Source organism: Schistocerca nitens, chromosome 4 (assembly GCF_023898315.1).
Source record: "Schistocerca nitens isolate TAMUIC-IGC-003100 chromosome 4, iqSchNite1.1, whole genome shotgun sequence".
Lineage (NCBI taxonomy): Eukaryota > Metazoa > Arthropoda > Insecta > Orthoptera > Acrididae > Schistocerca > Schistocerca nitens.
Window position 1 is genome coordinate 536,131,369 of NC_064617.1, and position 16,444 is coordinate 536,147,812.

Here is a 16,444-nt window from a genome sequence, read left to right on the forward strand (position 1 = left end):
GCGTAAAGTAAACTTGTGACATAATACCCCTAACCGTAAGCGTGTTGTCCTTTCTGTCAGAGGTAAATATGAGATTAATAAAAGACTAGATGATGATGTTTGGTTTGTGGGGCGCTCAACTGCACCATTATCAGCGCCCGTACAAATTCGTAACCTTTGCTCAGTCCAATTTCACCACTTTCTTGAATGATGATGAAATGATGAGGACAACACAAACACACAGTCATCACGAGGCAGGTTAAAATCCCTGACCCCGCCGGGAAGCGAACCCGGAAAAGGTTAGAGGAAGGTGAATCTGCAACCATGGTACGTAATGAGTACTAGAATGGTAAGTAGACAGTTAAAAATAAAAGACGAGCATTATAAACTTTATACCTAATCTTGGTACTATTGATGGATCCACAAGTAGTAAAAGTATGAAGTTCGCCACGAGCACTGATCTACATGATGCTGTTTACAAGTGGTTTATACAATAAAGGTCTCAAGGAGAACCTATCTCTGGTTACATTCTATGTGACAAAGCAATTCATTTTAATGAAACTCTTGGAGGATTCAAATTTTAAGGCAAGGACGTCCTGGTTAAACTGTTTTAAGTGACGACGTGAGCTTCAAATGCAAGAAGAAATCTGTCTGCTAATTCTTCAGCAGCTTTTTCTTTCAAAATCAGACTAAGGGCTGTAATGAGGGAAGAAGATTATGCTCATGAAAACGTTTACAGTGCTAACGACTGACTCAATTGAAAAAGTTTGACAAGAAAACTTTTTGCTTCACGTCGTGAATTAGCAGCACCTGATCCTAAAATAAATAAGAGTCGCACTACTGCTAATGATACTGTTAGCGATCGGTAACGTATGCTCAGCATTAGTAAAAGTGAGAAAACGGCGTTGTTTAAAAAATGTTAATATGCCTGCAATGTCAGTTGTTTACACCTCGCGAAAGAGCGCCTGGATGGACTGTACGATTTTCACGGTATTGTTTATGGACCGTTTTGTATTCTCTGTAAAGGTTCAACAGTTATGAATGGCAAAGGGAGAAAACATTAAGCCTCCTTGACACAGCACCACCTTGTCCATCATGTAATATCTTGAACGAAAAGGACGAGTTCATAAATGTGGTGTTTTTTCCACCTAAGGTATCCTGCTTGTAACACCTCCGATTATTTATCCCGACCTGATCTGATCGAATAGCAGCCCAATAATTATTATTAATGTGACCGTGTACCTAATGGGGCTGGCAATCGGAATTGACTGCTACGGAAGCTGTTACTTTCCAGTTCGTCCTTCTCAATACTGTAATAATGAAATGTCTGGTAACAAGAAAAACACCAACACAGTTTCACTAATTACGAATCTATATTCGTCTCAAAAAACACAAAAAGGAAGAGACAGCCACTGCCTTCGTCATACATATCTAAATACGGCTAATCTCAGCACAGGCTTCTTCATTTTCCATTATCATCACACGCTAATGCGTCACTGCATCCAACACTGCAATCCAACACTGCAATCCAAGGTGATGCCGGCGCGGTAGACGCGAAACCAAAATATCGGCACTAGAAATGTCACTGACCACTTCCGTAATTATACTTCTTCACTTTCCCGGTATTATTTCTAGTACAAAGGGGTCTAACCACGGCGATGGGGACTCCCTTCTCCGTTAAAGCCTTGCATTACAACAACTGCATCCATACACCTCTACCCGCAACATGGCACTCGCTACTCCACACTCGCTCTCGCAACACGACACAATCGATTGTTCGCTCTATCGACCTGTGCCGAGTGCAAATTTATAGTAAGGGCCTACGGACCCCTTACATGATTACTACAGCCCATGGATCAAGGCGTTATAAGACTTTCAAACGGTATTATGGAAAAGAATTGTTACACAAGAAAGAGAAGAGGAGGGAGAAGAAAGTCTGTTAAGCAATCGAAAAAGTATTGATTTGAAACATGCCTCCTACACGATCGGAGCAACATGGCATGTGCAACGGAACAGAATTTAAAAAAAAAAAAGCCTGGAATAAAATTTTGGGTAGGGCTGAAAGTTCGCAGAAGTAAAAGAACTCAATTGCCATGAATGTCATGAAGAAGATGTTCAAGAATTGTTGAGTGTCGACGATGCAGTTCCAGGACACCAAACCATGCGGGATAGCCAAATTGTAAACCTCGTTACAGATAAAGTTGATACCTCTAGCACCTCATCAACTAGTGGTCCATAAAATGAAGATGAAAATATGACAGCTGTTTCTGAAGCATTTACGTGTTTAAATACTGCTTTCCTATGGTTTTGAAACTCAAGGCGAAAGCGAGCAATACCAGATCCTGACAAATATGTGTGGCTTACAAGGGGAGACCACGACTCTGCGATCACGGATTTACTTCAAACTTCGAACATCTTTAGTAGGCCATTAAAACAACGTAAGGTGCAAGTAATAAGGTGGAAAACTCTGGCAATTCCGAAATAAGTTTTACTCGTCTATCATGTAACTGAGGTATCTGTGCGTAGGTGCCGGATGTTACAGTTCATGTTGGTCCAGTGGTACCAGCACGTTAACTCAGCGTATTTGGTCAGAGGGCTGCTTGCCCTGTGTAGTAAAATCACTGGGTAAAGGAATGAACGATCAACTTGAGCGGAAGCCATGTGCCATTCGCCCACACCAAACTCAGTGAGCAACACCGAACAAAACGATGAGGATAAAGAAAAAGTAAAAGGTAATTATCGTTCGAACATCGTAAGACGAACCTATATGAGGCGACGGTTCGACTCCCACTCAAACCTTAATTTTTGTAGTAAAAATGTAAATTCTGTGATCTTAAAAATATTTGTATCTACACTATTTTTTCTTGCTACATTAGCAACGTCTCACCGCAACGCAGGTTGACTGCCAAATGGGGCCAGCCTCCATGTCTGCAGCTCCAAGCGTCGAGGTGCAAAGTAGTTCCGGGTACCTTGCCAGGTTGCATGTATAAGGGATATCCCAAATCACGACAGGCATACATTTTCAGGAAAACTATTTACTTGTCGGTATTTACAAATGTGTGTGTTCTAATAATTAAATTTAATTAAAAATAGGAATTGATTAAATAACATGAAATTCACTAAAACTTCATGCAAATACACGGTTTTTTTAATTATGTTACCTGTCAAATGTGGTATGAATTAAATAATATGACCAATTATGAAAATATATGGATTAAAAATTAAGGCGGTGTGAGAGTCGAATTGTCGCTTCATACACATTCGTCTTAGGAGGCTCGAATTCGTCTTAGGAGGCTCGAGCGATTACCACTTGACCACCAATTCTAACGTCCAGCCCCTACGCACAGATACATCAGTTACAAAATAGACGCATAAAACATCTCTTGCGATTTTCTCGGAATTGTCAGAATAGTGCAATTACTGCTTGCCCATCATGCTGTTTTAATGGCCTACTAAAGGTGTACAAAGTTTGAAGTAAATCTGTAATCCCAACGTCGCTGCTTCCTCTTGTTAGCTGCTCCTAAGCGGGTAGGCTTGCTTAGACAGACCAAAATTGAGAATGGTTTAAATATTAAGTCTACACATATGTACTGTACATATAAAATGAATACGCATTATTGTTTTTTTGTTTACTAAGCTGTGCTACATACATTCTTATTACACGTGCCTTTATAATAATAAAAGAGATTCATGTTATTATAAATATATGTACTTTTTTCTGATTATTTGAGAAACAGAAGTATACAGATCGAGTATCCGAGTAAACAGAATTTCCTAACCTCATGTCCCCAAATTACTTCGGATAATCGACGCTCTATTGTAATATTATTCTAGAACACGCTGATCCTAGAGCACTGTTGTTTTCTGTGAACAATCAAGTGGACAGGCAGGCTGCAGAGCATTGCCGCTTGCTGTGGGCAATCAGAAATAGAGGGTGCATCAAAAATAATCATCCAGTTTAAAAAAAAATTATATCTATTATACTATTTGAGATATGTGGGTGGACAATGTACTGTTGGAAAGAGCAAACTCTCAAGTTTTACATGGTTCCCGCTAGGTAGCAGTATCTGGAAGTGCGAGAGTTTTTAAATCAAAGGATTACTGAGCAACGGTCTGGTCGCACTGGACCCAATGATCCAGACTTACATTACTGGCTTGCAAAGTGACCGAACATTACTGCATGTGATTATTTCTTGTGGGGGTTTATAAAACTCTGTTTATGTGCCTCCGTTACCAACAACAATGAATGAACTGAGACTTCGTATAACAGTAGTTGTGGAAGCTGTAACTCAAGACATGGTCGCTGTGGTGTGGGACCAACTTGAATACCGCGTTGACATATGCCGTGCATCTCAAGGGGGCATATTGAATACCTATGAAAGGTATGAAAAAAACTTTTCGAGTTTCCCGTTAATCAAAAAACAATGTTCATTGTGTATGTTTATTAGTTTCAGAAATATAGACGTGCCAAATCGGATGATTCTTTTTGCTGCACCCTGTATAGTGGAGCCTTGCGATCTGTCCGTCACGCCGCACGTGATCGCCGACCTCATATTCGTAGCGCCCCACCGAGTTGTCTGAACCACCGCTGTGGCCACTCCGGAGATTACTGCTCTCCTGCTCCCTGACACACACTCCTCGTTACTTGGTCTCCGCATCAATAGGGGACCGCGCCGTCTCGGTAGACCCATTTCCACAAGCAGCTTGCAAAGCGTCGTGCAAGACCCAAGCTATAATTAGTATATACAACTTTAATGGATAACGCGACTGATTTATTGCCCTAGCTGTGGATCCTAAAATGGAATATTGCAAAGAAATTTTGTTGTGTGAACGGAAGGTATTAACAGAAACAATCTTTGCATTAACACAGTAATTTATTCATTTAAAAACGCAATGAATCCGATCGGATAATGAACGAATATGAAATGTTTGAGAAACTCTTTATGTGAACTCTAACTAATGGATTTAGTGGTTTTCAGCTTTACTTGAATCAGCAAGAAGCACGCGCCTCTGACGCAACCTATGCTCCGAAAATTATTATCGAATTTTTAACCCGAACAGGAAAGCTACTGTTATGGTAGTTGTACTGAGAAACTCACACATCCACCAGAGCGTTGTTGGACCTGAGGCAGGTGATCGCAGCTGAAGTATCCACATACTTAGGAATGATCAAAGGCATTTTTAAAAGAATAACTTTATTGAAAAGATGAAACTCAGTTATAATGCCCTTTGATAAATACCCACACAAAAATGTCCCCCCTATGACGTTATCTATGATCCTACAAGGCGAACACTAGTTTCGTAGCAGGCGGCGATATGACGGCTGAAGTACTCCGTTGCTGACCGGGTCTGCCGGCGTGGAGCGCTCAGGCGAAACTGTTGATACTGGCAACTTGTAGTGCTGGAACTGAACTGCTGATGCGGCTGGACGGAACTGCTGGCACTCTCGATTCGCGGTCTAGGATGTAACTGACTTAACACAGTCCGGCGGTGGCCTAAATAGTCGGGCGTGGATGGATATCCGCTTGGTGCTGCTGGGGCACATGACCTAGCATATCAAAATAGTGCCTTGCAGACAGCACTTTCTTCTGCAACAGCCACGGTGACTGTCGGCGAAGTTGGCGCCCTCAGGCGCTGTAGAGACCTCGTGTGACTACATGGTATACAAGGAACTACACTACTGGCCATTAATATTGCTACACCACGAAGATGACGTGCTACAGACACGAAACTTTACCGACAGGAAGAAGATGCTGTGATATGCAAATGATTAGCTTTTCAGAGCATTCACACAAGGTTGGTGCCAGTGGCGACACCTACAACGTGCTGACATGAGGAAAGTTTCCAACCGATTTGTCACACACAAACAGCAGTTGACCGGCGTTGCCTGGTGAAACGTTGTTGTGATGCCTCGTGTAAGGAGGAGAAATTGGTACCATCACGTTTCCGACTTTGATAAAGATCGGATTGTACCCTATCGCGATTGCGGTTTATCGTATCGCGAAATTGCTGCTCGCGTTGGTCGAGAACCAATGACTGTCAGCAGAATATGGAATCAGTGGGTTCAGGAGGGTAATACGGAACGCCGTGCTGGATCCCAACGGCTTCGTATCACTAGCAGTCGAGACGACAGGCATCTTATCCGCATGGCTGTAACGGATCGTGCAGCCACGTCTCGATCCCTGAGTCAACAGATGGGTACGTTTGTAGGAAGACAACCATCTGCATGAATAGTTCGACGACGTTTGCAGTAGCATGGACTATCAGCTGGGAGACTATGGCTGTGGTTACCCTTGACGCTGCATCACAGACAGAAGCGACTGCGATGCTGTATTCAACGACGAACCTGGGTGCACGAGTGGCAAAACGTCAGTTTTTCGGATGAATCCAGGTCCTGTTTACAGCAATGATGGTCGCATCCGTGTTTGGCGACATCGTGGTGAACGCACATTGGAAGCGTGTATTCGTCATCGCCATACTGGCGTATCACCCGGCGTGATGGTATGGGGTGCCACTGGTTACACGTCTCGGTCACCTCTTGTTCGCACTGACGCACTTTGAACAGTGGACGTTGCATTTCAGATGTGTTACGACCCGTGGCTCTACCCTTCATTCGATCCCTGCGAAACCCCACATTTCAGCAGGATAATGCACGACCGTATGTTGCAGGTCCTGTACGGGCCTTTCTGGATACAGAAAATGTTGGACTGCTGCCCTGGCCAGCACAGTCTGCAGATCTCTCACCAATTGAAAACGTCTGGTCAATGGTGGCCGAGTAACAGGCCCGTCACAATACGTTAGTGTCCGCGGCTCGTGGTCTTGCGGTAGCGTTCCCGCTTCCCGCGCGCGGGGTCCGGGGTTCGATTCCCGGCGGGGTCAGGGATTTTCTCTCCCTGGGCTTGACGGTGTTGTGTGTCTTTCATCATCATTTCATCCTCATTCACTCGCATGTCGCCGTAGCGGCGTTAAAGAACTTGTGGAGCGGCGGCCGAACCACCCCGCGAGGGGTCTCCCGGCCACCAATGCCATACGTTCATTATTATTATTATTATTAATACTTTTGATGAACTGTGGTATCGTGTTGAAGCTGCATGGGCAGCTCTACCTGTACACGCCATCCAAGCTCTGTTTGACTCAATGCCCAGGCGTACCAAGGCCGTTATTACGGCCAGAAGTTGTTGTTCTGGGTACTGATTTCTCAGGATCTATGCACACGAATTGCGTGAAAATGTAATCACATGTGTCTTCTAGTACAATATATTTTTCCAATGAATACCCGTTTATCATCTGTATTTCTTCTTGGTGCAGCAATTTTAATGGCCAGTAGTGTATGATGAGAGCTGTTCACGCACGCCCACCTGGCGGGGCGGCTGCCCGCTCGGTCTGCCTGGTGCATGGAGGACTATCACCAGGCGAATACAACAGCAATGACTTGACCAAGTGCGGAGCAAGAAAATGCCCTGTCGCCCTAGTTATGCTCATCGTAATTATACATCAACAGATCTTCAAATGTTCAAATGTGTGTGAATTCCTAAGGGACCAATCTGCTGAGGTCATCGGTCCCTAGACTTAAACACTACTTAAATTAGACTAACTTATGCTAAGAACAACACACACATCCATGGCCGAGGGAGGACTCGAAACTCCGCCGGAAGGGGCCGAGAAATCCGTGAGATGGCACCTCAAACGCGCGGCCACTCCGCGCGGCTGTTCATCAACAGATCTGCAGAATGCCGCCGTCATGCGAACGGCTCGGCGGTAGAGGCAACTCTCTAGATGTGCACAAGATGTGCATACCTCTATGCCTCCAAACGAACTCTTCTGGTGTTCAAAAGATATGTACGCTTCCCTGTCTCCAAATGAACTCTGATTTTTTTTCTGAATCTTACACCCTACTGTTTCTTCCCCCTAAAAAGGACATGGCCACCAATAGCAGCTTATGCATACTCGGCCAATCAGCAGCACAGTTTCTTTAAGCGTAGAAAATACCGCCAAGACAACGCATCGCAGTAAGAACGCCAAACACATTACAATACCCCCTTCTATTTCAGAAAAGCATCCGATTCGGCTCCATCTACGTGACGGTTCTAGCATTTGTATTAATCGTGCGTTTTTGCACCCAGCAACTAGCCTTGCATCACAAGTTCTCTGAAAGTAGGTAGTTGCTCGTGAGGCTACGTCATTATTTTCTTCAAGCCGCGTTTCTCTCGAAAAGCACAAGATGGTTACCTCCGGAGAGCACTCTGCAGAACACGAGAAAGTGCCAGCCTCCTGCTGGTGGTCACTTGCCCGGCCTCAGTTCGGCCTCTGGGCAGGGCTCGATTGTAGAACGCACAGTACCTCGCAGCCGTCCCTGGCTGGCTCTGCCGTGCCGACACGCGTGGAAGCGACGCATGGGCTGACGGCAGGGCGGACCCATTTTTTCGTTGCATTCTCTGCCCTGCCTGTTCCAAATCCAGCGTGCTACGCGTTTCCAAGCACACACAGAAAGCGTAGAGAAACAAGAAAGTCCTGCACCATGTTAAATTTAAAGATAAGAAGCTAGAAGTTCAACACGTACAATCACTGTGATTCCATTTACTTTAATATAGAAGTTGTTACTGTGGTCCACACCGCTGTTACCCTCTAATTACTGAATCATCCTCATATCAAATGAAGAATGCATGCAAAATGGCTTGGCGTGTCTCAAACTTCGAAAGATAAAATGTTTTTGGTGACAAGATTTTTGTCATGACTAACTTCAAACACCTGCGGGTGCAGATAAGGAACTTGCAGAGGTCGATAAGAGTCTTGCGGATGCGGATGTTGATAGCATTTTTCATATCAGTGCGGGCCTCTTCTCATTGGATACTACGTTTTCTTTCGTTTTGCGAAGTGCACAGTTTTACATTCATGATCATCCAAAGCAAGTTGCCAATCTTTGGACCACTTTGAAACCTTGTCAAGGTCCGGCTGCACATTTGTGCAGCTTCTTTCAGACAGTACTCCATTACAGATAACTGCATCATCTACGAAAACTCTGAGGTCGCTATTAACACTTGCTGCAAGGTCATTAATATACAACATGAGCAGCAAGGGCCCCAACGCACTGCACGGGGGCGCATCCTAAATTATTTCGTGTCGTGCAACCTAACGATACATTTGTCAACTAGTGAACCAGCAGGCAAGAGTACTCACCACTGTGGCGGCTTTTTTCAGGCGTGCCGGTATGGAGAAGGCAGCAAAAGCTGTTGAAGGAACAAGAATATAGGTATACAGTCCTAATGTTGACGCGGCGGAGGATTTTGCTCCTCCTCGGTTAACGCCATGAGACTAAACTGCAAGTCAAATCATGGACCACCGACAGTGGTCCACCCAAGAAACCCAGCCAATGATTTTTTTTTTTAGTGTTGGAATTCAGGGCTGCAAGTATACAAATGCACATGCCCATTTATGACATGGTTTCCGCCAAAATTACAATCAAGCGACAGAAGGAAACAAGGCACAAAAAAATTGATATTCTCTCCTCATCACCGGTGAAGAATGTTTTAGAACAGAAACAGAAGGGTAAAGATGAGAAGGAAAACCACAGGGAAAAGAGAAAAAGAAAACAGGATCTTCTGTAACCGAAAAGAAACCTTGTACTGCAAAAAGAACATCGCTCATAACACCCGTTGTAACCAGATGCGGGTCGCAACGTACTTACTTTGAATCTCACAAGCAGATTGGAGGTGTCGTCAGATCTGACGTCATCTGCTTTAAGTACGCGAGTGGCTACCTACGGAGGGCGAGATAGAGACGGGGATCAAGCTAATATTCTTCGGGTCTCTGTGATTTGTGATAGTACAAAACGAATTAGATGTCAGGATGAGGAGGTAGATGTAGTGTTAATAAGCAAATAAGAGTCTGGGCTGGGTTTCGGTCTGTTTTTAATGCTTTTCGCGTGTTTACATGAACATGCCAAAGAGCACAGCCACTGATTTATAACTACAGAGTCCTAAGACCCATTTAGCATAAGCGTAAAAAACAGACGAGGTTTGTAACCACACGCGATTGTTAGATGCTGCAATCAATTACTGGAACAGCCATACCAGTCTAGCACTCTACGTATTAGGAATACGGTATACTCATTAATGTGCGGTACTCCAGGCTATGAATCATGAAACGAGGCAGTTACTAGTCCTTTAATCGAAGCCTTAGGTTCAGCTACACATTACAGTGTGTATGGCAACCATATAGACAGATGTAGAAAAGACTCCATTAACCTTAGTCCAGAGGCATCTAAATGCAGGTTTTACATATCCTTTTTGTGGTGACTGGGTGTTGTGTGATGTCCTTAGGTTAGTTAGGTTTAAGTAGTTCTAAGTTCTAGGGGACTGATGACCATAGATGATAAGTCCCATAGTGCTCAGAGCCATTTGAACCATTTTGAACCATATCCTTTTTAGTGTACAAGCTTAACTGAGTGTGATACTTCGTATTCAAATAGTTCCTGCGGTCAGGTGGTAAACATCCGACGCGCTAGAAGTACATTGCTGCTTGTCACTATGCCTCGCTTGCCGACTGGTGGCTTCTACACACATCAAAAAAAGTTTTTCATCGCCTCGGTTCCGAGAGTTCGGGGCCCTGTACAGAAAATAGGAACAGAGATCGGTATAAACATCATTTCCGCCCTTTTTATTGCTAATGAAAACCACACATTGCATGTTGTACCACCATATAGCGAGACCTTCAGAGGTGGTGGTCCAGATTGCTGTACACACCGGTACCTCTAATACCCAGTAGCACGTCCTCTTGCATTGATGCATGCCTGTATTCGTTATGGCATACTATCCAAAAGATCATCAAGGTACTGTTGGTCCAGATTGTACCACTCCTCAACGGCGAATCGTCGTAGATCCCTCAGAGTGGTTGCTGGGTCACGTCGTCCATAAACAGCCCTTTTCAATCTATCACAGGCATGTTTGACAGGGTTCATGTCTGGAGAATATGCTGGCCACTCTAATCGAGCGATGTCGTTATCCTGAATGAAGTCATTCACAAGATGTGCACGTTGGGGGCGAGAGTTGTTGTCCACGAAGACGAATGCCTTTCCAATATGCTGCCCATATGGTTGCACTATCGGTCGGAGGATGGCCTTCCATGATCACCAGCGGCGTACGTCAGCCCCACATAATACCACCCCAAAACAGCAGGGAACCTCCATCTTGCTGCACTCGCTGGACAGTGTGTCTAAGGCGTTCAGCCTGACCGGGTTGCCTCCAAACACGTCTCCGACGACTGTCTGGTTGAAAGCATATGCGACACTCATCATTGAAGAGAACATGATGCCAAGTCTGAGCGGTCCATTCGGCATGTTGTTGGTCCCATCTGTACCGCGCTGCATGGTGTCGTGGTTGCAAAGATGGACCTCGCCATGGACGTCGGGAGAGAAGTTGCTCATCATGCGGCCTATTGCTCACAGTTTGAGTCGTAACACGACGTCCTTTGGCTGCACGAAAGGTATTATTCAACATGGTGGCGTTTCTGTCAGGCTTCCTCCGAGCCATAATCCGTAGGTAGCGGTCATCCACTGCAGTGGTAGCCCTTGGGCGGCCTGAGCGAGGCATGTCACCGATAGTTCCTGTCTCTCTGTATCTCCTCCATGTCTGAACAACATCGCTTTGGTTCACTTCGAGACGCTTGGACGCTTCCCTTGATGAGAGCCCTTCCTGGCACAAAGTAACAACGGGGATGCGATCGAACCGCGGTATTGACCGTCTAGGTGTGGTTGAACTACAGACAACACGAGCCGTGTACCTCCTTCCTGGTGGAACAATTGGAACTGGTCGACTGTCGGACCCCCTCCGTCTAATAGACACTGCTCATGCATTGTTGTTTACATCTTTGGGAGGGTCTGGTGACATATTTGAACAGTCAAAGGGACTGTGTCTATGATACAATATCCACAGTCAACGTTTATCTTCAGGAGTTCTGGGAAATGGGGTGATACAAAACGTTTTTCGATGTGTGTATATACTGCGTTTGGGCCTGTTTGCTTACAGATGGTGCGTGACTGCACCGCCTTTTGCGTCCAATTCGCGTTTTATTAATGTGTGTGACTTCATACCGTACTGGCGGGAGTGAATGGCGCTGTCGGTCTCAATTTAAGTTACAAGGCTTGCTGCTAATATTCGCATCTAGAGGATTTATTTTTTCTTGCAACCCTCCATGACTCGGTCACTACACTCCTTAGAAAACTGACTCAAGAAAAATGCATTTTCCCAGGCTGCGGACGTGATCTTGGTGAAGACTGATGCAGTGTGATAAATGCAAGAATGGTAGCATGATGACGGTGCGTAATATGAGGGTGTAAGTGCGACCACTTCTGAAGAGTTTCATGTGCGAACTCTCGCTCAGCTGAATGTCCACTCGTGTCCGTCTGTGCTTGTTAGGTTACGATAGTTAAGTACAATAACATATTAAGCAGGTATTCGCATTTTTCCTTAACTGTGTATTCTCACCCGATGCTTCTTTATACAGCTCGTATAACGTCATAATGGTCATATACTCAACATTATCAATTACTTCTGGTAGGAAGTTCGTCGATGGAGTAGAAAGAGCTTGCTACCAACAAATCGTTCAGGTTGCTCTAATCTTCCGGTATGTGGACATACGTGTTCCAGAATAATAGACACATTTTTTGTCCAAAGTAAGCGCATTCGAATCATTTTTATAGATTCGATACAATATTACAGTACGATGCAATATTCCTTCGGACATGTGTTATGAAACACATTAAATGTATTCGCAGTTGCTAATAAGGACAATCATTATCTGTAGAATGGAATGGTGATAATGAAAATTTGTGCTGCACAGGGACTCGAACCTATCCGAGAACGCCTCACAGCCAGGCACAAAGGTCCGAACCATCAACCATGCAATTGTAAATACATTTCATGTATTTCATAACGGCTGTAGTCGCCGCAGTGCCTATTCCTTCGGCCATGCTGCATGTCCAAAGGAATATTGCATCGTACTTCTGAACAACACAGGCTCTGCAATATCATATTTATCCACCGACACCGGGCAAGCGACTTTCAATTAAAATGTTTCTCGTTTTCGGGAATATACATAATGAATGTACGAATGCAGTTTGTGGACAAATGGTTGAGTCTACCCTTGAGTTGTGCTCGGATAACCTAATGGTAAGATAATCGCTCACGATCAGCGGGAAATCCGTGTTCGGGTCCTGGTCCGGTACATATTTTCACTGTCGTCATTCCGTTATACAGCTGAGGTTGTCCGTCATCGCTACTGCAAATACATTTCATGTATTAAGTAGATTGTTCTTACTGCTAGTCGATCTGTGGCCGAGCTGTTGGTTACTTTCACTAAAAGCGTTATCATTGACAGTGTGGTGGTCAACCCACCCTAATCAGGCAATTGCTGTTGAGCGGGAGGACCGGGCCACATAAGCAACATTCACAGTTTATAACAACAACACTTTTATTAAACTTTTCTTTAGGAAATAAAATGTTATCTTTAAAAATTTGTGATAAGGTTAGTTAGCAAAGAATCCTTACAAGCACGGACAAGCGCCCTATTCAAACAACAACATTAATCTTTAAACAGGCATTAAGTGATTCGCAAGTTAATAAACTCTGTACACAGTAAAGTTCGCAAAAGGAGACTACAATAATGAGATAAAGTTTAACCAATCATGAATATCACAAATTTTTTAAATTAAAATACAAACAGATACCCCTTTGTGACAGATTTGCAAAACAGGTGACGTCACATAGGCACAGGCTAATTATTCTAGTAGCAGAAGGATGGTGGGGGGGGGGGGGCACTGGACCCAGACCAGAGGCTGCTAGACCCAGAACACACAGCAAGCGGGCGAGCTGGACAGGGTGCCGCACACAGTACACTATAACACACTGGAAAAAACGTCTTAGAGCCCACGCTACTACACAGTTTCAGAGAAAAGGCGGGGGGGGGGGGGGGAGGAGGAAACGGCAAACAATAATTCCTCTAACGTAATATAACTACGATGTATAAAATAATAGCCTATTTCACGAACATTGAAATAAAATAGTCAAGCGTGAATCAATAACTAATGACGTAACCGTGAAGGACGAGGGCGAAAAACATAATACCAAGTCAGCTTAGAAATTTAAACTACACTAGTAGGTTAACATATGCTCACTGAAACTGGGGAGTTCGTTTAAATTACACGTTAACAGGATACTGATAAACTTAAACAATCAAGTAAGAGTACCATTTCACTGTATACGAGTGAACAAGTAATGCAATTAGATAACACAGAACGTACAGATTCAATGTTAAGCCTGTGCTTTGAACCAACTATAACAACGTCCACACGGCTCACTGTACCAGGAAAAATATTACAGTTTCACCATACTGGCTTATGCCATCCGTCACTCCGAACAGCAATAGTACCAATTAGTACCCCTCGCTTACTCGAACTGTAGCACATCACAAAATCCAGATGCCGGCCGGAGTGGCCGTACGGTTCTAGGCGCTACAGTCTGGAACCGAGCGACCGCTACAGTCGCAGGTTCGAATCCTGCCTCGGGCATGGATGTGTGTAATGTCCTTAGGTTAGTTAGGTTTAATTAGTTCTACGTTCTAGGCGACTGATGACCTCAGAAGTTAAGTCGCATAGTGCTCAGAGCCATTTTAAACAAAATCCAGATAAACCTTTAACCAAACACAATAACACGTGTTTAATTAAACAGCACTAAATAGAGGGGACCTTTTGGTTGGAAAGACAACAGTTTCCAGTCATGGTACCGATACTTGGGAACCAAGGATCAGTGTAAAATGCGCATCAAAAACATGACAAGCAATTCTCACCAATTCTTTTATGAAATCCTTTACAGATCCAAAACAGGGCCGCACGACTCGATTCGGGTAATGTGGCCGAGTCCAGTTCCCACACTACAAGCCAGGTTCGGTCTTGCAAACGTGTCAAACACACCACAACCTCTGCGTCGTGCCCCGGCCTGCTCGATCACGCTCCCCGATTCCGCAGCGCCGCGCGGCTCTACGGCTGTCCCTCTCTAGCGCCACACGCCCGTCGCGGCCAAAAGCCACGTCAAACGGCCGAGCCCAAAGATCACACCATGCCGACCCCATCGATCAATCGATGCGAGCCGGCACGGCTCAGACAATCTTTCTAAAACGTACACTAGGTCTTTTAATTCTACGTGAAAAATTGGAAATACCTATTGCTGTGTGATTAACACAGAATATGTAACTGGTTTGTAGGTGCAACAGTGGCAAATGCATCCCAGACCGCTGGCAGTGCGACGACGAGAAGGACTGTGAGGGAGGAGAAGATGAAGAATCCTGTGCTGAGAAGAAACCACGCACTTGCGCCCCTGATGAATTCTCCTGCAGTTCTGGAAATTGTATTTTGGTGAGTCATTACATTGAAACCAGGCAATACCGGTTAAGATTATGTGTAGCAGAGTAGTATTGTCCTGATATTCATAAACAGTCTTTATCGAAAAGCTTGGAATGTTAGTCTCTCGTTTTGCAAATTGCTAGTGTCAGTGCTTTGAAAACGTGCCTTAAGATATCTCCCTAAATAAGCAATTTTTGTAAAAGCTTCTTTCATCGATGTTTGCTACCGTACGTAAGTCTCATTGTTGGATATCTACCTTCTGAACGACTTCTTTTCTACACACATTAACAACAATTTTGCGTTGCCGCTTTATTTCTTAAGTAGTGATACAGAAATCACAATTTGGCTCTGAGGCATGCATATACTGTATATTCATTTACAACGTGGTCAGATCACCAAATAAAAAAAAAAGTCATGGTAAACTCGTCAGTTTCCCAATTGGAGAGGGGTGACCGGTGGTAGAGGGGGGGGGGGTCAACAATGTCAATACATGGTGTAAAGACCCCTTGCTCAGATGCAGGTTCGTGATATACCATTTCATCGAGAAAGCCCTAATCCAAATCGTCCCACTCTTCAATGGCGAATCTACGTAAGTCGCGCAGAGTGCGAGGTCGTTGTCGACGTTGTTTCGTTTCTATTTCAGATGATACTTAAATATTACAATAACGTTGAGACATAACGTGTTTTTCTTTAAATGAAAATGTGTAAATTGCAATCACAAGTTCGGTGAAATATAAACAATCTGTGTGAGTAATGCAACACAGTAATGCTGAATATTTAATTTGAGATGTGCTCTTTGTCCCGGAGTTCTTGCCGAGAACTGGGTTCACTTTTTAGATTGAGTCAGCGTGTAATATGAAATAAGAGACAGGTACGCTTTAACACTTCTCGTTCCAGATTTATTGCACACGATGACACAGACGATGCGCCACAAGACGTAAGACCAACGACCGGCCAGCGAGCTAGCTACCGTTCTTTTGTAGCGTCCTAAACTTGGTTTTCATTATTGTTATTGTAGATTTGAAAATAATTCTATCTGATTGAATTGATATGCGTACATTATAGTTTTAA

At 44.2% G+C, this 16,444-nt stretch overlaps 1 protein-coding gene across 1 annotated transcript in view; it reads left to right on the forward strand.

Moving 5' to 3' along the window:
* Positions 1-16,444, forward strand: part of LOC126252420 (low-density lipoprotein receptor-related protein 4) — an 827,262-nt gene that overhangs the window by 580,509 nt on the left and 230,309 nt on the right. Inside the window, exon 9 of the mRNA XM_049953310.1 lies at positions 15,235-15,385. Coding sequence (XP_049809267.1) covers positions 15,235-15,385 — 151 coding nt within the window. The remainder of the gene's footprint in view (positions 1-15,234; positions 15,386-16,444) is intronic.